Source organism: Lycorma delicatula, chromosome 2 (genome assembly GCF_047948215.1).
Source record: "Lycorma delicatula isolate Av1 chromosome 2, ASM4794821v1, whole genome shotgun sequence".
Lineage (NCBI taxonomy): Eukaryota > Metazoa > Arthropoda > Insecta > Hemiptera > Fulgoridae > Lycorma > Lycorma delicatula.
Window position 1 is genome coordinate 190,145,092 of NC_134456.1, and position 24,495 is coordinate 190,169,586.

Here is a 24,495-nt window from a genome sequence, read left to right on the forward strand (position 1 = left end):
TTTATAATTAGTTCTGTCACATGTAGTTAGTGATATTTTATTACACAATGAGAAACTTAAATGTCTCATTATTTACTGGTTTATTGGCTTTTTTCATCGTATACCAATTTATAATATAGAATTGAAAGTGGGTTATTTTTAAACGCGTAATAGATATTTGGTTTCCTCTGAGGTGCATATTTCTTGTATTTGTTAGAAAGCATTATTGTTGTCTGATAATTTTGCTATTCAGTTCAAGTCAGCACTATTTGAGTTTTAATGATTTAATTATTTTGGCTTATGTTTATTTACTTTTTTTTTATTTCAGAACATTAACTGATCAAAGTCAAACAATCACTTCTAAAGAACCTGAAACACCTCCTTCTGTGTTACGTGAACGAATCAGTTCTATTTCTCATACATTGACTAATGTGATTAAGGATTATGATGAACTAAGAGAGTACACTACATTAGAAAAGCAGCTACTGGGAAATGAGGTATTCAACAGTATAGCTGACATTCTGTAAAAAAAAAAAAACTTATAAAATAACCGGGTCATATGTGAAATTTTTATTTATTTATTTATTTTTTTAATAAAAATTTAGACTTCACATATTTACTTAGCAGAACTTACGTACTTAATTTGTTGGTAACTACGAACCCGTCAGTTATATGAATGTGATTATATTCAAGTATAAGTTGCAATATCATGTATAAATTTTTCCATCCATCATTTGTGGGAATTTAAGTAGTAATAGAGTGACTCTTGTAGGCTTATTTTCAGCTTTACTGGACTATTTTCTTCAAAATTGACCCTTGTATTAGATAGAATTTGTTATTAATTTTACTTTAAGAATGACTCCACTCTTCCTAGTATATGATTTATATATTGTTTTTATACAGAAAATTTATGTGTTCATCAAGATGTAAATAAGAAACTTTCCTGTGAAATGCTTTCATGGAATTTATCCACATCATCAGTATGTGCAAACAGTACAGTAAAGTGCTCACAAATATATTAAAATTAACTGCTCATAACATTGGCAAAATTTTAAAACTTGTTCTCTGTAGTTGGTTCAGTGCAGTTTTGTAATAGAAATTAGGGTCTGCTTGTTGGTGTATTGGTTGGCATGCGAGTTTGTTCATTAGATGGCTGGTGTTGGGTTCAATTGTTGACAAGGATGTGGCATTTTTTGTTTTCAAAAATATGTGCACAACCTTGTTTGAGGTCATATAGGAAAACAGTTATCTCGATGGTTTATATAAATATATATTTAATAATGATATCAATCAATTAATTAGATAAAAAATATCCAATTTATTTTATTAATATGTATATTTTTTAATCGAATTATGTTTGAGTCTTATTCTATTAAATTAAACAATTTTGAGACATTTTTTTCTTTTATAGAGGAGATTTCTCTGGCAATTCCATTATTAGATTTAATCATCTTACTTAAATAGAACATTTTTAAAAAATAAATTATGTTACCTACATATTTGATTATAGATACGTATTTGATTATAACTTTTCGAAGAAAAGTACGGGTATTACTTTTGGTCGCATGGTGGGAGTGGGAATGAAAATTAATTTTCTTTATGTTTAGAAGTATGAGGAAATACTATACCATTGTAATATGGAAATACCATCGTTTAGCGTGAAAATACCATTTACTTATATCCTATTCAGTTAGCTTATACAGTTAAAGCAAACAAACTGCACGTATGAGTTGATTCACAAGCATAACCTGTAAATCCTGATTGATATAAAAGAAAAAACTACACAACGTTAATATTCAGTAACCACATGCTATTATATTTTTAATTATTATTTATATCTTAAATTTAAATAAATTAAGACCTTTTTCTTTTGATTTTTTTAAGTTATCAGATTGTTAATTGTCCACAAAGAATAATATTTCACTAATATCTTAGATTAAATTTCTATGATAATAAACAAATAATAAATTCAATTCAGTTTTCGTCATATGATTGCGAGAAATCCGTAGGTATGTCAGTATTAAGAGATACAACAGGAGGCTTAATTTTGTTTTCTATTACAATATCCAATTCTCAATCATTTTGTACAACAATATAAATTACATGTTTTATAGAGTTTTTCCATTCCTGTTGGCTTGTTTTATTGATGGTTTACGAGCTTAAAATTTTAAAATCAGCAATTTTACAAGCAGTATTTTCTGATGCTTCATACCTTTTGATTTGTCCCCAAATTAACTCAATTGTGTTGGGTGCACAAGGATAGGGAGGTAATCGAAGCACAGTTTTACCATTGGATCTTGTTAACTCATGAATTTTATACACATTTAAAATTATTAACTCAATTGTGTTGGGTGCACAAGGATAGGGAGGTAATCGAAGCACAGTTTTACCATTGGATCTTGTTAACTCATGAATTTTATACACATTTAAAATTACTTTTAATATGTGAACCCTTTGCAATAATTGGACTTAAGTTCATCCTCCTCAAAAATCACACCTTTTGAACTAAGTCACATTTCATCATTCTTTTCTAAGACTGGCTGGAATTCTTTCTGTTTTACATGAATGATATTAGTTTTCTAAAACAATAATTGCATTATCTTCTAGAGGAAGATAAACTTATTAATAGAGAGATTAAATATTCTATAATTATCTTCCAGAGGAAGATAATTCAGTTAAGTCAAGATTTTCTTCAGTTGATCTGCTGGGTTTTGGTTTTTTAGGAAACCGTAACTCATTAGTAGATTCATACTCGCAAATCACAGTGCTCATTGAAGCAGCACTACTTCCACTTACATTAGCAGTTTATTAATGATATCTGAAATCAGTACTATTAGATTATTTTGTAATTCGCTTTTGTAAGCATTTAAAATGATGTGATTTTCTGCACAACTTAAGGGCTTTTTTTGTGGCCTTTTTTCAGAGTGGATATCAGTAATTGTGGACTATTATCAATTGAATCGGTATCTGACATGGTATCAAAATAATGGTATAATTCAAGTCGTACAGATACAAATGTAGGAATACACTTCACTCACATTCCAGTAAACTTAAAGAAATTGCATTATATTAACTTTAAAGGATTTCCTTTGTTTAATGATTCAGTTATAATTATTGACTTAATTTTTTTGTTTTTTCAATGTTAGAGTAAATAAATAACAGAAACACAAAAATTGAACACGTGAATAAAAGAGTGCATATAAAAAGATTGAGAGTTTTAATACAACTAAGAAGACATAATGTTCTATAAACTTTTTATTATGTCTACTACTATATGACAATTAAATGGTGTCTATATATGAGTAATGATTGTAGTGTTGTATATAGATATGGCTGCATTGTGAATTGGTACTGATGCAGGGGATGTGACTTAGAAGAATCATGATGAATTCACTCACACAAAGGAAAAAAATTAGTTTATTCTTCACTGTGTAAGCTAACTGAATACAGTATAAATAGTGGTTTCCTTATGTATTTACTTATAGGCCTATGTATATAATTTTGTCGTTTGAAATATATTATATATACATTAGAGCACTTCATGATTTTTTCGCATCTTCAGTTGATCCAATCATTTAATTGTTCACGTAAAATCACATATTATAAATACACAACATTAACAAAATAAAATTGTAAAATCTTGATAAATACAATAAAACAGAATTTGTTAAAAGTTTGGATATGTACTTTAAAATAAATTCAAATCAAAATGGAATTAATATTATAAAAAAAATTCTTTTAAATTTAAAATTTATGGTTTAAAATCAAAATTAAAAGTTAAAGTTAAATTTAAAAATTCCATGTATAAAAATATGTTGTCAAATAATAAAAATATTAATTAAAAGTTAAAATGATAGATATCTTAAAAGAATGAATATGTGTGTGTATGAAATGACACCTTATTTTTTTATTCCAAAAGCAGTTTTGCAAGATCCCATATCATCAGTTGTATATTAGGTATATTTATATAAAATTACATATCAAATATAAAAATTTATGTTTACATGCTGCCATCTGTTGCACGTTTTTAGATAAAAATAAATGTAATCATAAAGTATGTAAATAATTTAATTCAAATCCACTTAGTAATGTAATATTAGCTGACCAGATTATGTAGTATAAATAATTTTGTATTTATTTTAATTTTAATTATGACGTCATATTTATATATATGCATTTATTTTATTTAATTGACTTATCTGTTTTCATATATATGATTGTAATTTTAATTTTAAAAAAATTGTTATGTTTGATATGTAATTTTATATAAATATATCTTATATACAACTGATGATGTGGATCCCATGAAAGTGCTTTTGGAATAAAAAAAATACGGTATTTGTCATTTCATTTGCTTTGTAATTCTGTGCATGGGTTGTTCAAGTTGCTTTTTGTTTATACAAATACAATATATATATATATATACAAAACTTACTTTTTTTTATACAGTCTGCATTGGAAACTCTTGAGAAATGGAATAAATCTCTTACTCTATGTGGAAATGAAGAATTACCAGCACTGTCCAGGTAAAAATTATATTTTTAATTTTTTAAAAGTATTTAAAATTGATCTCATTTATCTAATTGCATGAGTTTGAATGTATTGTTGCTTGAGATTTTATTGTGGTTTTTCCCCATTTTTATATTCAACTTTTCATTTTTACCATTGACAAAAACAAAATTTGAATAATTTTGTTATTGAGGATGTAACATTTTAATCTTGAATCTTGTGTAATTCTTAGCTGTTTCTATTCTCAGTTGAAATTTTTTTTTTCTGGTAATATCATTTTTTTCAACTAACAATGATTACTAAATGCACTTTATCTCTTTAAGTGAATGAAAAATGTTTTAATTGGATTTATGTGGTAAATTTTATATGGTTTCAATACTTATGATCATCTCTAGATCCTTTAATCTTAACAATGCCAAGTGTCACAGGTTACAGCTGTTATATTAATAATTGTGTGGCCATAGATGTACGTTACAGTTGTGACATTAGATGAAAAACATGGTTCAGTCACTTTTTTTTATTTTTAATATTCATATTTACTATCAGGACTTATTTCTATGTGATTCTGCTTATTCTGATTTCCCTTTTAAAACACTCATGTGACAGTTTTGTTTAATAGTTATATTTGTAAGCGACTAAAAATCAATTCTTTTTATGAATTTCCTCTAACTTTCTTTTTTTTTTTAGGTTTTTTTCTGATATAGTTCAGCCTATTTTGTGTGTAATTTAATTCAATGTTTTTAGCAATGCACAACACTAAAAAAAGTGATGTGGGTGACAATATTGGTGTGTGAAAATTAGTTACAAAATCACTCTGTCAGTGACAACCATACAAATAGGTTTAATGTGCATTCATCATATAACTTTTCTAACTTTTCCTTGTCAAGGTAATCAACAATTTAATGATTTTTAGTTAGGTAAACGACAATGAATGATTTTAATTTTGAAAAGATATTGAAGAAATATTACTAAAAGAATTTAAGGAACATTAATCCTTCAGGTGTTTGTTGTATGTAGTATGACGAAGTGCTGTCAAATTTCGATGATTGTTGGGAGAAGTTGTTTAATGAGTTAAACAACTGCTCTGACCTTCAGTAGCTGTCTGCCAGTGGTTGAGTGAGTAGTGTGTCTGTTTATGTTGTAGTTTCTGCATTTCCTTAAAATCTGGTTTGTATTATAAATCATTGTGGTCTGTTACATCCCTGTCCGTTCATAAGTCCAGTTAACTACCAGTCTGTGGTACTCCTTCCGCAGATTGCCGCTACAAAATTCTGACATGGCAGGGAACATCTTCTGCATAAATGACGATGGTTTTCAAGACGTGCAAAAAGTGGTTTTTGAAGAAGACAACGAAAGCTCAACTCAGTGATTCTTCAAATGAAATTATTGACAATTCCAATGAAGACCCTGACCATATACTAACGTCAGATTATTCCGCATCGAGTGATTCAAACAGTGATGATGAGGAACCAAGTAATAGGGCATGATGACAAAATAGTGATGACTGGGATATTCAAAATGAAAATGTTGCGCTAGAAATCCCAGAAGCATATTTAAGAAGAGATGACTTTGTGAGATTCAGAACAGCCCAATCAACACATGAGGGTACCTCATCAAAATATCATTAGAGGTCTTCCTGGACTGCTTCATCCAGCTTGTAATATCGGTGAAACGGCTACGCCCTATCAACAGTGGATGCTGCTTATTAATGATGAACTTATTATTAGATATAGTTGAATGGACAAATAGAAAATTAAACAATACAAGAAATAAAAAAAACTCCAGCAAATATCAAAATGAATTCTGGCCTACCAATTTTGATGAGATATTGATATTGATAGCAATTTTTTTATGTTCTATCTATAAATCTTCATCAGAAAATATAAAATCTTTATTTAGTACTAGTGTGTCAAAAAGGGCTATTTTTGTGCAATTATATCAGCAAAAATGTACAAAATTTTGGTCTCTTACCTTTGTTTCAATAACCTGGATGATAAAAATGAACAGAAAAAATTAAAAAAGGCAGCTACAATTTCTTCAGTTTTTAAAAGGTTTGTTGATAATTGCAGAAAGCCTATTTTAATTGGAGAATTCACAACCATTGATGAAATGCTAATTCAGTTTTGCAGAAAGTGTCTGCTTCGGGCATACGTGTGAAAAAAGCTGACAAAGTATGGCATCAAAGTAATGTCACTTATGGATGCTTGCAATTTTTGTCACAGTTACATTTACCCAGGGAATGATTGTGATGGGATTGGCCTTACTGCTGATGAGCAGTTGGCTTTAATAAGCCAAGTCAAGCTGTTCTAAAATTGTCTAAATGTATTTGTGGTTCACAACAGAAATTAAACTGCAGACAAGTACTTTCTTTAGTTCTGTAGAAATATGCAAGGACCTATTAGATAGAAGTCTAACCTTAGTCGGGATGCTTCGTAAAAACGATAAATAATTGAACATTTTTACTAAAGAAATCTAGGCCAGTTGATAGTGCTCTTTTTGGTTTCAATAGAAAATTAATGCTTATGTCTTTTGTTCCAAAATTTAATCTGAGTGTAATATTGATATCAAGTATGCACCAATCAAAAAAATTTGAAGATGGAAAACCAGAAATAGTATGGTTTTACAAAAAAAAAAAAAAAAAACAAACAAAAATAGGAGTAGATATCCTTGATATGAAGTGCTCAAAATATTCTTCAAACTGTAGAACTCCAATTTTTTTTAGAATAACAGATATAAGTTCAACAAATGCTCACATTCTGTATTTATGTTATGCACATAATCCTGTAATTTCTAGGTTTAAGTTCATTCAAAATCTGGTGCAAAAAATTATAAAACAGCACCTCATTAACCAACTAAATAATCCATGTTCAAGATTCAGTCAAAAAAAATTATTCACGAGGTTTTGGGAATTGTTGATATCACACCCGAAAATGCTGAAGCAGATGGACAAAATGTGCCATGTGATAAATTAAATGCCAAAAAACATGTAAACTGTGCCCTCCATGAATAAAACTAAAAACGAACTACAAATATCTGTCATGTCAAAGCCCAATTTGCTTACAGTGCTCAAGAAAAACTTGTGTTACCAAAAGAGACTGAAGAAAAAGTGAAAACAGGACTAAAAATGTATATTATTTTTTGATAGATTATTATTTTATTCTCTACTTTTAGATATTTTCTACTTCTATGTAATAATTATTCAAAGTAGTTTTTCTAAACGTGGTTTTATTTTATTTTTGGAGTATTCAGTGGATTTCTTATTTGTTTTTATTTTTATTCTTTCATTAGGAAACTATTTGCTTTCTTTAATTTTTTAAAATTATATTCAGATTGTTTATGCCTTACATTTTTTGTTTTTATCATAATATATATGTTCAATAATTTACTAAAACAAATCAGTTGAACAGGACAAAAATTGGCCATAATGTGATTCTATTGTATTTACGGATTTTTAATTCATTATAATTAGTATTTCTAACTTTAAAAACATTATAGATTTTTATGTTTATAATTTAATGATTTTTATGAAAAAAGATTTTGAGTCTGCAAGTACTGGAACTATATTTTCTAGAATTTTGTATATTTTAGAATTTTAGAATTGTGTATTTTTAGAATTTTTGTATATTTTCTATATTTTATAAACTAATTTTGTTTTGTATTTATTCAGTTTTTGAGCTTTGTTGAATCTTTGATGATATATTTTTATTATTTTATTATAAACAGTAAACTTTTTTAATAAAATCATATCCGTACAGAAATGTGTAACATTATTTCAAAAGAGGTTTGTCAGACCCGTCCACTCATTAGTTTTGACAGTGATGTCCATGCCTGAAGGGTTAAATATGTGTTGGCTCTAATAAAATAAAATTTCTATAATTTAATTTGCTCAATGTTATACATTAAACAAAAATTGAATTTACTGTGATTTTTTTTAAAATAAAGTGGACTGAGTGGAATCGGAGGACCAATCGTAAAAAATTTCTTGCTAGTTTTAGGTGATGCCATTACTAGTATCAGGATTAAACTGCAGAGATCACTTTTTTTCTTTAAGATTTAAAAAAGTTCTTTTTGTTTTCTAAATCGCCCCACTCTTCTTGTACGTTTCAATCACAAGTGATCAGTATGTTCTAGTGTTATCTCACCCAAGCGCACATTTATTTTCAGCATGAGTAAGGAGGCAAAAACATGACTCAACAAACTCCATTAACTTACAAGGTTTATCCCAAACATAAGTGTACTAATTTTTTATTTAATTATCTATTGGACTTACCTGAAACTACAAGTTATCTCCTTCGAACTATGACCCTAGGGAAGTTATACAGCAGTTCCAACGTTTCTTCCACTGTTAATAGTAGTATCAGAAGTAATTCTCCTTAAGTGTGCGTGACTCATCTGTTACAGTTATTTTTTTTTATGTTTTCCATCCTGAAATGATGACCCTTCAACTTAGGGAAGAGGTAGAAATCACACGGCACTAGATCTGGGCTGTAGGGAGGCTTTGGAAGTAGGGGAATGTTTTTCTTTGCCAGAAATTCTCAAATTGATAGCGAAGTGTGAGCTGGTGCATTATTGTGCTGCAGCACCCAGTCATGTACAATGTCCATTTGGACTCGATAGGTCAGTGTTCGAAGTCTTTTCAAGACATCTTTGTAAAAGGCGTTATTAACTGTCTATCCTGGAGGTACATACTCTTTGTGCACAATGCACTGCTTGCACCATTTCCATCGTTTGTTGATAAGACGACTGGGCTTTAACATTTTCTTGCCCCTCTTTATAAAAGCTTTGTGCCACTTAAAAACCATAGTGTTCAATAGAATGGCATCTCCATAAACTTTGGTTAAAGAATTAAATGTTTCTGTGGCAGACTTGTTGAGTTTCACACAAAATTTGATAATCTAACATTGTTCAATATTTTCTTTCATCGCAAACAAAGAGGTTATAAAACACGAACAGCAGTGGTGCGCAACTGACTCAACTGATCCAGTTGAAAAAAAGTATCCTCATGCAGCCAAGGTCATTACTACCTATGCACTGTTATATGTCAAGGACGTGTTACATTACCTGTTCATCCATAGGAAAATCAGTACACTTACTTTTGGGACAAATCTTAATAGCTGTCTATGATAGATCAAGCACAATCTGCTGCTACTTGTTTGAAATAGCTGTTGAATACTTTACTCTTTTACCTTGCACTAATGTTAAGGGAAACAGTTAACTACCATTATTTGTTATCGGCAAGTCAGGCTAGGATCTCTAAAAGACAGAAATTGTAATCACTTGCAAAAGTGATACAGACTTTGAATTTTCTGTCATATAGATTTGGACAGAAACCACAGAAGTTTTTTCTGTTTATAAATTATACTGTATATCACAAAATGAGGTAGGTATGTTGTAGGTAGAAGGTTTTTATAGATAGGTAATATTATATAGCTCTCAAAAAAATCCTATAATGGAATTAAGGTAATAGTATAATCTACAATTATTTCTTTGTAAACACAATAAAGTTTTGTATATTAAGTGTTGTATATATTTTTCATATAATTATTATTAGCACAGAAAAGAAGTTAGTATTTTAGTACTTAATGTCAAATTTCAATATTTATAAAACAAAAATAGGTTGAGATAAAAATATTAAATTTTTGTACTTTTTTGTTAAAGAATTCTTTTACGGCCTGGTAAATTTTCAACTTGTCAAGTCTATAACATGCGTTAAAATTATTAGAGTAACATGTATTTGTTTCAATATTTTAAAAATAAATGTGTGTGGGAAGATCATAAAAGTTGTAAAGGAAATTAAAGTTACTCTTAAAAAAGAAGTTTGGTTCATTTCCAGAGAATGGGTTAACCCAAATTTCATTTTTAATTTTTTATTAATTTAAAAAAAATTTGGAGTGAAAGATTTATTTATGTCTCCAACTACTGCGGAAATGAAAACAAAAGGAGGCTGATGGCGTGTTCTTCTTCATCCACATTTTTTAAAATGGCCCTGAAAAGGGCCGTTTGTTTGGCATTAGTCTGAGAAGAGCTGTTGGATCCGGAAGCTGGTCTCTGGCGAAGTCAGGGAGTTGTGGCTGGTCCATTGAAGTCCAAATGGGCTTTCCCTCAGCAGCAGTTGGATCCTCACTACAGCATGGCAGTGGTGGCCCCCAGAGCCCCGCAGTGTCGGGTCAGCATCGGTCGTCTATTGCCATTTTGGCTGAGGTGGTTCTCCCTAAGCGATTCCACACTGGGTTGGCGAGCTGGAGCGGGAATGTAGCATCTGCGTCCAGCGACTCCCTTGACGAACCAGTCAGGCCGACTGAAGCCCGGCAAGCTGGAGCTTGAACGGAATTGTAGCATCTGCATCCAGCGGCTCCCTCCGGCAGGTCTCGTGTTGAGCCGGCCAGAGGACTTCGTCTTCTTCCAACTTCTTCAGTTGGTGGTCGACAATGAATTACCGTCACTCTCATAGTGAACGCCCTTTTATTGGTGCCTGAGATTGGTTGGGCTACAGCGCCACTATGGTGGGAGAACTGCGTGGCAGGATGATGCTTGTATCAACACGTCCATATACTGTGCGCCCCGCACACATTGTTACTACCTTTATCAATCACCTATTTTAAATTAGGTATATATGTGGTAACAATATATATATATTTTTTTTCTTTTTCTTTTTTCTTTCTAGATTCGATTCTTTCAAGACCCATATCACCTCTGTACTAATAATTCAAATATGTATGATTCAACATGATCTATCCAAGTACAGAAAATAAAATGACACTCACTTTATCTTTTCATATGATTCCTACAAAAGTACTTTAGCGGTAACCTGCATCTTCAGTTGTAGATATTTTTTTGTAAAATACTTTGTATAAAATTACGTATGAAACATAAAAATAAATTATAATGAAAAGTTAAAAATTTTTAAATTATTAAAATGAAAATTGCATATAAAATATATTACTTCAATTAAAAGTAAAAGTAACATTAGTTTTGGGTTTCTCTAATGTTGCTTATCACCTCATTAATAATAAACATTCTATTTCAGATAATAATACTAATTTAGAAATTAAGAAAGGAGACATAAAAATGTACATATTTTGGAAAAGTATTATATATATAAATATAGGCAGGGATTCAACTTGATCAACTTACAAATAGAATTTGAGGAGGTCACACTTATAAAAGCTGCAATAGATAGCAGCACTTTTACAGATATTACATAAACATATTATTTAATAGCACAGTACTTTGTATCAGTTAGATTCATCCATCGTTAAGATTAATTTCATCTTTTTATTTATAAGAAAAAAAAATTACAAATGATTTATATTAAATATTATTTTTGTCAGTAATCTATATAAAATAACTGATTTGTGTAGTTTTTGGGGACCATACAAAGAAATTTTAATCCTGATCAAGTATTGTAAATGAAAATTCCATAATTAATAAATTTTGTTCAGCGTTGAATGATGTTAAACCAATATTTGGTGGTCTCGCATAAAATTCCTGTATATTTAAAACTAAATGAAATTGTAGAAAAAGTATATTTAGTGGAAAAAAATATGAAACATTTTTATTTGAAGAGATAAAAAGAACTTGAAAGAATTAAATTAAAAATAATAAATAAAAATTACTTTATTTGTTTTAAACAGAAATAATTGCCAGTTCTGGTATGTTAATGGATTAAGAATTTTTCTAATGTAATTTTTTTTTTAATTCAAAATTTCATTTTTTTAAAATTTTAACGTGATTGTTTACTTTCAGATTAGCAGATGATAAAGTAAAAGAAAAAATATGTGCTGACACTCCTGTTACAAATTCAGAAATAACTGTTACAGATCTTACCGATAGTTTATCGCCACAAATAACATCTAATTTAAGTTCAGAAACAGAAATCAGATTTGTTTCTTGTAACACATCATTAGTTGATCAATCTGTAACTAATACTTTATCAATGGATCCACTGAGATCATTCTGTTTAAGTGAATCAATGCTACCTATTAATATAACATGTACTCCTGAAACTTTTGACAAAATTGAAGAAACTCAATCAATTACTAAAGAATATGATGAAATTGCAAATCTTAAGAATGAATACGATGGTCTGAAAGTGCAGTTTGAAAATATTAAAATAAAGTATGATAATTCTGTTTTTAATCATAAAAAAGAAGTTGATGAATTAAAAACTTGCATTGAGAGTTGTAATAACTTAGTTACCAATTTGTATAAAATTGTTGATATAAATGAAGAAAATAATTCAAATCATGAAAAATTAATTGAAAGCATTACTAAATTTAAACATTTTGAACAAGATTTAAATAAATTTAAAATTGATAAAAATGAATTTTTAATGAAGTTAGAAGAATATGAATATTATGATGAACTTTTAAAGAAATTAAAGTACATTCTTAATTTAAATGATAATGAAATTAAAATTAATGAAGTTGAAGGTATGATTAATTCATTTAAAAGTAAAATATTTGATTTGGAAAAGTTAACTGAGAGTGATAAGGAGATAATAAAGTGTTACAATGAAGAAATTAAAAAGCTGAAAAATGATTTAAATGAAAAAGAAAAATACAGTGAAATATTACAAGACTGTTGCTTGATATTTAATGAATGCTTAGATGTGAACGTAACTAAACTTGAAATAAAAGCGTTTATTCTTCAGTTTATTCAAAAAAGTTCTGATCTCAAAATTCAGTTAAGTGATTTCGAACAGTTACAAAAAGAAAAAGACTGCCTTAATGAAATTGAGTTAAATTCTCGACTTGAAAAATCATTGCAAAATGAAAAAATTATTGATAATATATGTGAAATTTTAAAACAGGAAATGAAACAAGATATTGAAAAATTTGAAATTACCAATGTTATAGATAATTTGATTCAAAAACATAAACATAGGGAAATTGAAATTAATGAACTAGCAAAAGCATTGGAAGATAATAAATCTAGTGAAATGCTCTTGAATGATTTATGTGTTATGCTTCAAGAGAAAGTGGGAATTACTGATAAATCAAATATAAAAGATGTATTGATATCTCTTACAGATTTAAAACTAGAATTTGACAACATAAAACTGAAATTAACTGCTTATAAAGAATATGAAGTTGTTATAAATAATCTCTGTAAATTATTGAATGAAAAATTACAAAAAGAGATTTCTCAAGATGATTTACTGGATAATGTTAAAACACTGTTTGTTAGTATCGGTGATTTAAATCGAGAATTAAGTGAATCCCACAGTCTGTGCTATGAGATACAAAAAGAATATATGTCAAAAGTTGAAGAAATGAAAAATGAATTGGATAATGCAGATGATTTATTGAAAAGGTTATGTTCCGCTTTAAATGATCGACTTGAAGCTGATGTTGATAAAAATAACTTGTCAGATACAGTATTGTCATTGGTTCAATACAAAGAAGAGTATAACAGAATGTCGGTGAGTCTTGAAGAAAAGAAAGAATTTTCAGAAATTATAAATAATTTGTGCACTGTACTTCAAGATGATATGACTGAAGGTGTACCAAAAGATAAAATAGAAGATTTTGTAGTAACCTTAAAAAGAAATAATACTGATTTGAAGAAACAATTGCAGGATAGACAGAAAATAACAACTGAAACTGAATCTGAAATTTCTACAATTAAAGCTGAACTTGAAGCTAACAAAATGTATGAAACAATTATTAATGATGTTTGTTGTGTTCTAAATGAAGCAGAAGATGAAGCTCAGCAACAAATATCTATTGATAAAGTAAAAAATTCTGTCATATCATTAAAAGAAAGCAATTCAGAATTGAGGCAGAAATTGGATTATTTTCAAAATATAAATATTGAAACAGAGAATCAGTATAAGTTTGAGATAGACATGTTAAAATCTGAACTGCACACCGGCAAAGTCTATGAATCTGTTATGAATGATTTGTTGTGCGTGTTACAAGATGAATCTGAGAGTGATGCACCAGAGTTAGATGTAAAAAATGCTGTTGTTTCATTGAAAGAAAACAACACAGAATTAAAGAAGACATTAGAAAATTTACAGGCAACATATGATTTAAAAGAATCGCAACATAAAACTGAAATAGAATTATTGAAGGACGATTTAGAATTATTTAAAGTGTATGAAGGAATTGTATGTGAAGTTTGTTGTATACTGAAAGAAAAAAGTACAGATTTAATTACAAAAGATGAAGTTGCTGCTTCTGTGAAATCATTAAAATATAAAATTGAAGAACTGAAACAAGCACTGGAGGAAGCACAATGTAAAAATAAAGAAATGTTAGCTGAGATTGATTTGCTAAAATCTCAGGTAGTAGTAAATGATGAATGTAAAGAAATTATTGACAACCTTTGTGTTATACTACAAGAAAATAGTGACCTAATTGTAACAAATAATTCTGTTACAGATATTGTGGAAAGTTTAAAAAAATCTGTTGTAGAATTAAGAAGTCAACTGTCTGTTGCAGAGGATGTTTGTATCAAAAACGAAGAAAGTAGGAAATCATTAGAGAAAATTGTTAATGATGTATGTTCTATATTACAAGTTGAAGATAAAAATACAATAGAAAATATGAAGTGTGTTATAATAAATTTAAAAGAAAGCAATGAGGAAATGAAGAAAACCATAGAAGTTGTTCAAAATAAAAGTAATGAAGTTGAAAGGAATTATCAGCATGAAGTTGACTTGTTAAAAGCTGAATTAGAAACTGGTAAAATATATGAAGCCGTTATGAATGATCTGTTATGTGTTCTCCAGGAATCTAAAGAGCATGAATTAGCACGAAATGATGTTAAAATTGCTGTAATTGGGTTAAAACAGAGTAATTCAGAATTAAAACATTTACTGGAACAAGTACAGAAATCAAGTATTGAAAAAGAAACCCAGTACATAAATGAAATTGAAAAATTAAAAGCTGATTTAGAAACAGGTAAAGTCTATGAGGGTATTGTAAATGAATTATGTAGCATCTTGCCAAATGAAAGCGAACAAATAATTAATAGAGATGAATTAGTACTTTCAGTAAAATCATTCAGAGAAAATTTCAAGACACTAATGACTCAGTATCAAGAAACTCAACTTAAAATTAATGAAACAGTAGCAGAAATTAAAAGTTTAAGAGAAGAAAATCAAAACAGAAAGGAATATGAAATGCTTGTTGAAGACATTTGTATTTTACTACAAGAAAATTCAGATCGTGTAATTATGGGACATGATATTAAGGAAGTTATTAACACATTGAAGGACAATGTAATAAACTTACAGACCCGTTCGACAAATTTAGAAACAGATTACTCTGAAAAGGAGAGAAACTATATCAAAGAAATAAATAATTTAAAAGCTGATTTAGATAGAATGAAGGCTGGTGAAAGGATTTTGGATAGGTTATCTTCTCTACTTCTTGATGACAACGAACAGGTTATTAGTAAAAATGATATTGAAAATATTGCTATTTCTATGAAGAAAAAATTAAAAGAACTTAGTAACTTATTAGATGATACTAAAGGTATAACTGCAGAAAAGGAAAAAGAAATAGATTTGCTTCAGTTAAAATTAAAAGAAGTTGGATCATATGAAATCATTGTTGAAGAATTGTGTCATGAACTGCAAGGTGGTGGAAATGAAACCTTGCCTAAGAATGAAGTGAAAAATTTTGTGATTAACTTAAAACAGCGTGTTAATGAATTGGAAAGTAAACTTGAGATTTCAAACCAGACCATTCATGAAAATGAAGTAAAATATAAAACTGATATTGAGGAAATAAAGGCTAAACTAGTGGAGAGTGAAGAATATGAAATGATTATTAATGACATATATAATGTTCTTCAAAGTGAATCTGGAAAATCAGAAAAAAATGAATTAAAGAATGTAGTTGCCAAATTAATTGATGATAATTCTTCATTAAGAAATAATGTTCTAAAAGTAGAGAATATCTGTAATGAAAAAGAAATACAGTTTATAGCTGAAATTGATTCTTTGAAAAGTGAACTTGAAAAATTCAAAGAATATGAATTTTTTATTAGACAGATGTGTTTTGAGTTGCAAGGTAATTATGGTTTTGCAAATTTAGAAAATAACATGAAAAATGTTACAGATACTTTAAGGAGTTTCATTAATGAATTGAAAAGAACAGTAGAGGAAGCTCAGAATACAAATAATGAAATGCACCAGCAATATAAGTTTGAGATTGATTTGTTGAATACAAAATGTAATGATCTAAATACATATAAGGTTTTAGTCGATGAACTCTGTAATATTCTGAAATTTGATGCAAAAAATGCATGCTTTAATTCATTGAAAGATATTGTTATTACTTTAAAAAAGAATGAAGAAGATCTTAAGGTGCAGGTAGATACTTTACAAAACATATATACAGAATTTAAAAAAAAATATGAAACTGATATAAAATTGTTGGAAGACAGATTTAATCATCTGAAAGAATATAAAAATGTTATTAGTGAATTATGCAGTATTCTGCATGAAAATGATAACCATTCTCCTTCAGAGTGTCCAATAAAGGATTCGGTTAGGTCTCTGGTAGAAGAGAATGGTTTTATGATCAACGAATTGAATGAAGTTAATAATAGAAAAAAGGAAGAAATTGATGCTTTGAAAGAAAAGCTTGAATCTTACATTGAATGTGTTGATATTTGTTACAATCTGTGTAGTTTATTGGATGATGGCAACGATAAAAAAATTTCTAAACATGAAATCAGAGAAGTTGTTTTAAACTTGAAAAAAGAAAATGTTGAATTGAATGAACAACTGGAAATTATTAAAAATTCATACACTGATATTAATTCATACAGTAAAGGTGAAATTGAAAGACTTGAGAACAAATTAAAACAATCAGCAGAATATGAAGAAATTGTTAATAGGATATCTAACAAAATTTTTACAGTTAACAATTCAGAGATCACTAAAGAAAATGTAACAGAATTTGTTAATCAGTTATGTATCGAAGTAAAAAGTTTACAAAAACAATCTAGAGATGAAAAATTAGAAAATGATAAAGCAGTTGAGTTTTATAAATCAGAAATTTACAAATTAGAGAAGAACATTGAAGCTTGTGGAAAATATCAAGACTTAGTATTTGATATTTGTAAACTGTTTACTGATGAACATGAAAAAATCACTAGAGATGAAATATATGATCATTTAATTAAACTAAAAAACAATTTTGATATTACTACTAACCAGCTGTTAGTTTTGAAAAAAGAACATAACGATTTAAAATCCAAATATGAATTGGAACTTCAAGAACTAAGAACAGATTTGGAATCTCAGTTAAAATATAAACACATAGTAGATGAAATTATTAATTTAGATATTAATGGTGCAGTTTGTGTAAATACAGTAGTTGATTCGGTTAAGTGTTTACAATTTCACAAAATGGATTTGGAGAAGGAAGTAGATGAATTAAAATTAATAAATGGTAAAATTAGTATTGAAAAAGACGAGTATAATCAGATTTTTGATTTATTGAAAGAGTCACTAAAACTGGATTCCAATATGAAAAAGTGTAGAATTGTAGATGCTGTCTTAGATTTAAAGAAAAATATCTCCGATTTACAAAACCAATTAGTGCAAAATTCTGAAATCAGGAGTCAAATAAAACAATTGACAGAAGAAAATAGTGATTTGAATAAAAGGTTAAAGGATTACAATGAGTGCAATGATTTTCTAAAACATTTGAGTACTGTTATCACTGAAACTGAAAACCCAATTATTTCAAAGTCTGAAATAATAAGTACTGTTGTAAATTTAAAAGAAAATAATTGTCAGTTGAGTGAACAGTTAATTGATTTAGAAAAACGAAATGAGGATATCATTGCCAAATTAAACATTGCTAGTGAAGATTTAAAAGCTAAATTACAAGTATGTAGAGAAAAAGAGCTTATTTTATGTGATTTACATAATCTCTTGAATGGGGATAGTACAAATTATGATGAAAACAAGGAAGTATTAGAATCTGCTAAGATTTTGAAAGCTGAAAATTCTAATTTAACTGAAAAAGTAAAAAGATTATTTGCTGAAAATAAAAACATCATGAAATTAGAATCTGAAAATTTTGACTTGAAAACCAAATTGGAACTGTACATGCTCAATGAGGAAATTATTCTTCAGCTCATTAAAGATGTTAGTATTGATTGTCAAGGCAGTGAGAATAATCTGACTCCGCAGCTTGTAGAAAATTTGAAAATGTATTGTACTGATTTGCAAAAGAAAAATATCGAAAAAAATAGACATGATAGTTTATTCAGTTGTTTAAAAGGAGAAATTGATAAAATAAAAGAACAAGTAAAGGATTCTGATACTATAGGAAATGAAGAAAAATTGATTGAAGTTGGAGAAATAGTCAAAACAGGTTCAGATATTAAGGCTGAATATTTGGAAGATTCAGTAGAGAATTTAAAAAAGATAAATGGTCAGATCCAGATGTGGCAAGTTAAAGACAAAGATATAAAGAACAAATTGATTAATGAAATAAGAAATTTAAAGCCGTCATTTGATTTCAAAATTTGCAACAAACATTCATCAGTTCAGCTCCTTAATGATTTTATCTCTTGTGTTATGGAAAAAGAAACTGAAATTGTTACTCATCTCCACAATAATTTTAAAAATGAAATCCTGAATTTGCAAGAGAAGATAACCCAACTCAAAGAAGAAAAAGATAGATTAAAAGAGTTGAACAAAGAACTTCAAGATAATGTTGTTGAAAATATAAACCATGAACTGAAATCCAAATCTGAAGAAATTAGTGCACTGGTTATTAAATGTGAAAGTTTACAGGATGAAGTGAAAAAAAAATCAGATCACGTGTCAACTATTAAACAAAAACTTCTTGAGGCTGAAAGTGATGCAACTTCTCTTCGTTTAGAAATTAATGAACTTCAAGTTAAAGCTAAAAAAGAAGAACAGGTAGTTGCTTTAAATTCATTGACTGAAGAATTGAAAAAACAGATCGAAAGCAAAGAAAAATGCATTTCTGTTCTTAAGGAGGATTTGAAAGAGAAAATGTCCAAAATAAACCAAATGAAAGATTTGGTTGAATCAAAGGATTCTGAAGGAAAAAAATTATCTGAGCAATTAAATGATCTGCAGTTGCAGGTACTGGAGAAAACTAATGAGATATCTGAACTGAACAAATACAAAGAAATTTACATGAATGAAATTTCTGAGATGAAAATAAAATTAGATGAAAAATCAGTAGAATGTTTTGATTTAAAATGTTCTTTTAACAAATTAAAGGAAGACTATGCTTCTGTTAGACAATCGTTAGAAAGTAGTAGTAAAGGATCAGCATTACTTCAGTCTAAATTAGATGAAGTTACGGCTGATTTGGAATTGACAAAAACATCGTTGGGCAACTTGATGGAAAGTATGAAAGCTGAGAAGTTACACAATGAAAAAGAAAGAGCTTTCCTATTGGTAGCAATAGAAGAGAAAAGCAAGATTTGTGAAAAATTAGAGATAGAATTTTCTGTTCTCAAGAAAGAACGTGAAGACATTGACTTAAGTAAGAAACGAATTCACTGCTTAGAAAAAGAAATTGAAGCTAAAGATAAAGAGCTTAAAGAGGAAAAAGAAGAAAAAAATTTAAAAATTAAAGAATGTACTGAAGCTCAAGAACTTTTGAAGGAAAAGGAAAATCTATGCAAAGAGCTTGAAACTAATATTTTAAAACTAGGACAAGAAATTTCAAAACAACGGGATATTATAACAAATCTAAAAATTGAATTAAGGAGTAAAGAACAAGAATTTATTACATTAGGGATACAGACCAAAGAAAAATTAAAATCTATTGAAAGTATTGAAACTGACCTGCGAGTGGAAAAACAACATTCAAAGAAGTTACGGATTAAAAATGAAAGCTTGATGCGAAAATTAGAGATGTTGGATCAGAAAGAAAATTTACCTTCTTCAAAAACACTTTCACCAAATAATTCTCAGCAGTCTGTTACCACCAGTTCAATTTACGCAGAAAAATTGAAAACATTTGAAAAACAATTATTTTCCATTTTTGATGATCATCCAAAATCAATGGAATCTGCAATACAGATTATAAAAACAACATTTGAAAAAGTTAAAGATCTAGAAACACAATTGACTGATGCAGAATTAGATAAAAATGAACTTGACAAAGAATGTGAAGACTTGAATGGGCATATTGAACAGCTAAATAAAGAAATTGAGGAATATCTTGAAAAGCAAGAAAAGTTCATGAATGATAATGACAGTCTTAAAACAGAATTGGAAAACCAAAAAAAAATTAATGAAAATTTCAATAAATGCAGTGAAAAACTGCATAAAGACATCAGTAGTTTACGTACAGAAAATGAAAGGTTAAAACAAAATATTAAAGAAATGAGAAATGATAAGATTTCTGCAGCCCAACATTGTGAAAAGAAACAACTTGATATTAGCAATAAAGATATTGGCACTCCAGAATTCAGATCATTGAAAAATAAATGGGAACAAATTTCAAAATCAACACCAATCAGTGAGTTTAATTATATTTATTCTTTTGTTTATTTACATGTATATGTATTTTTATACAAATTTAAAAAATAATTTTTTACATGTAATTAAAATTTTCCAGTTTTTCTTTAAATGTTATTTAACATTTTTTTACACCATTTTTATTTTGGGACCAAAAGGTTAACAAATTTGAATAGTACTCATAAAATTAAAAAAATTAGGTCCTACGTTTGAAATAATTTTTGTAGAAATTGTGCTACAAGCTGCCAAAGCAATATTGGGACTTTTTTTGCAGAAGTCAAATAGACTAATGTTATTAGAAATAAATCATCATTTCCTTATAATTTTTTTCATAATTAATTATGGAAATGCAATAGTTTGTCACCACCATTCTTTAACAAATTTTGCTGCTGTTATTGAAAACACTGATTGTCATATAAATTTGAACATCTAGTCTTACTTTTTTTCAGTTTGAACCATTTCATATGAAACCTCAAAGTGGTAGAGGCAGGAAGTCTTAATACACTTCTTTACCAATAAAGTAGCATATATTTGAATATTTGACTGTGGAAGGTTTGGTGGTACCAAAAATAATCATAGCAGTTGCAGTATAACAAAGAATTTTTTCTAAGAACAACAGTGATCACAATCTGATGACTATCATGGAGACATTTCTAGTGCATCAATAAGTTTTTATTCTTCATTTTTCAAATGGTTTAAACCCTATATAGAGTAAAATAGTAAGTTACCTGTTGCAGCTTCGCCTGCCATGTATGGTTACTTGTATTTCCCATAGTGATCAATCTTTTTATTTTATTTTTTTTATAGTCAAGTAACCAGAGGCAGGTGTAGCCAGTCACACATACAGTAACGGTGGCAGTGGCTGTTTGTTTGAGCCACAGCTCGGTATACCTTTGCACCCCTTAAAAAAATTGGAATAAGAAAAAGTCAAAAATGGTTTTTAAATATTTATCTGAAGAATATTTGCAAGCTCAAATCTACTGAATATTTTGTTTACTACAGTTGGGATTGGGAAAATGTACAATTATTGTTCTATAACCTTTATTTACCTTCATTTATTTAACCTTCATTCAATTTCAAGGTTGAATTTAAAAAATCTAAAAATTGTTTTATTGAAATGAAGATTACACTCACCAAAAATCAGGTTTATTTCTTCATTTATTACCAAGAAGTTAAAAAAATAACATCGTTTCAAAAAAATTCAAAATTCCATTTTAATCCTTAAAATTCGGGATTTCAAAAAATCTAGAGATTAATAATCATTCAGTTCAAACCCAGCTCACACAATGATAGACACTCACAGTTCACAATTCATTAAAGTTTGTCTTCAGCCAGAAAATCTCCACTACAACATATATATATATTGTCGCTGAATGGCTTCGATGGCATCTGGCATTTAATAACCTTGTAGTAGCCCTGAGAAGGGCTGTTGTTGTCAATTGGCTTTGTCGATTCATAACTAATAACCTTGTGATAGCCCTGAGAAGAGGTGTTGTCGTCAAATGGCTTCGATGGCTCGTAATTTATAACCTTGGGGTTATGTATTCATTCAGGTTCTTACACAGCCTGATGTTTAATATTACAGAAATGTTTTGGAAAATTTATTCTCTTTAACTGCTCAATGTTAAATTAATAATATTCCTAAATTCATCAGTTGAATGATATGATTGCTTGTGATTTTTTTTAACTGGATTCTGCAGCAGTTTAAGCAAAATGATAAGAATGTTAACATTTGTAAAATTTACTTGTATTTGTGTGTGTATGTATATATATATATATATATATATATATATATATCAATATTTTTGACTTTGCTGTTTTTATTGTTTAAGTGAAATAATAAGGCACATAATACAAGTAAATTTTGCCAATATTATTGTATTGCTGATTTACACGTCCAATTTGTAGAAAGGATAATTAAAAATGAACTACTGAACAAATCAAGAGCATTGATCTCAACTATTAATCCAGCTATTGTGTTTCAAACCATAATGTGATTTTTTCTCTGTGTTAGGATGAAATATAATTTGTAAATTTGTTAAAATTATATATTACAGAGCTTTTTTTTTTACAGAAGAATGTAAATGTGATGATTTATTGAAGAATGTACAAGAACTTAAGGTGGACCTAGCAAATAAAAATAGTAAGATAGCAATGTTGGAAATACAAATACAAGGAGAAAATTTTCCTTACAAGAAAAAAGCAATGTTATTGGAAGAATCATTAAATGAATCAAAAACAAAGGTATTATTGTTTTCATCTTCTTGTTAGTATACTGGTTCAGACAAATAATCATAGAACACTGTTTAGTCTTGGTGTGATTCAGTCACTTTTTTACGTTATTATTTGAAATGCTTGTCTGTATTAGATGTTAGTCTAAGCAAAGATGCACATTGTGCAAATAAAATATCACACTAGTTTTGTTTTACTTGCAATAATGAAACCTTTATTGTGGGGAAGCGTAAACCCTTTTGAGAAGAAGAAACTGTACTGGAAGTATTGTTTTAGCAGATAGATAACTGTGTAAAGAGGCCAGACAAAAAGTTCTTAAAACAGGAACCCTTTCTACTACAGTTTTATAGTTGACATGATCTGAGCAATATTACCTTGACTTTCATTGCTGTATGACTAAACATATTGGACTACTCCTAATTTTCTTAACAAAGTTATTCTTTAATGTTTTATAATTCATATATTACATTATTGTATATACTTATGTATTAAATTATATTAATTGTCTTTCCAAAGAAAAGATAATAAGATTTCAAACATGAATTAGATACCTGTATTATTAATCCCCTCTGCTAGTGATTTGAACTTTTTTGTCAACATTAGTGACGTTGGTCTCTCAGACTGAATATATTTAAGTTAATAACAAAATATTAAATACACAATTTACTTTTTAACGTTATTTTCAAGATACATTAAAAAAATGAAAAAAATTAAACATAAAACAGAAAAAATGGAATTTTAAATATACAAAAAATAAAAATAATAAAAACTTAGTAAACAATAAGTTGTAAAAAACTTTCCATTACAGAAACAAAAGTTTATGTAATTTACTAAATAAAATAATTTTAAAATTATTAAAAAATTAACAATCTGCACAATATGTTAATGTATTCAAAACAAATATTTTTGACATTGTTTACAAAAATACTTTGTTTTTTGATTTAGCTTTGAAGTGCATTCTCAACACCGGTTTAACTCTTGAGGCAGTTCTTGTCGTTGTTGTTTGGGGGTGGTCTTCAATTTTATAAATACTTTTAATTTGTTCTCTTGTCAGTCTTGAAGTATGGGTATTTGTAATGCAGCATGTTTATTCATTTACCTCATGGACAATGCAATCAGAAAAGTTTGATGGATAATAGACTGCTTAGGATTGTTTTGACAGAATATAATTTGAGTATTGATGCCAGCTATATTTATCAAACTATAAAAAATTACCATTGGCCACCATGATGTTTTATAGCACAATTGTAGTTTCCACAAAGTTAGATCACCGTGTCAACACTGATTTTAGT

At 28.4% G+C, this 24,495-nt stretch overlaps 1 protein-coding gene across 1 annotated transcript in view; it reads left to right on the forward strand.

Moving 5' to 3' along the window:
- The window catches only part of LOC142319526 (uncharacterized), a 108,022-nt gene that overhangs the window by 72,305 nt on the left and 11,222 nt on the right, over positions 1-24,495 (forward strand). Inside the window, exons 17-20 of the mRNA XM_075356904.1 lie at positions 308-476; positions 4,429-4,505; positions 12,235-20,972; positions 23,046-23,215. Coding sequence (XP_075213019.1) covers positions 308-476; positions 4,429-4,505; positions 12,235-20,972; positions 23,046-23,215 — 9,154 coding nt within the window. The remainder of the gene's footprint in view (positions 1-307; positions 477-4,428; positions 4,506-12,234; positions 20,973-23,045; positions 23,216-24,495) is intronic.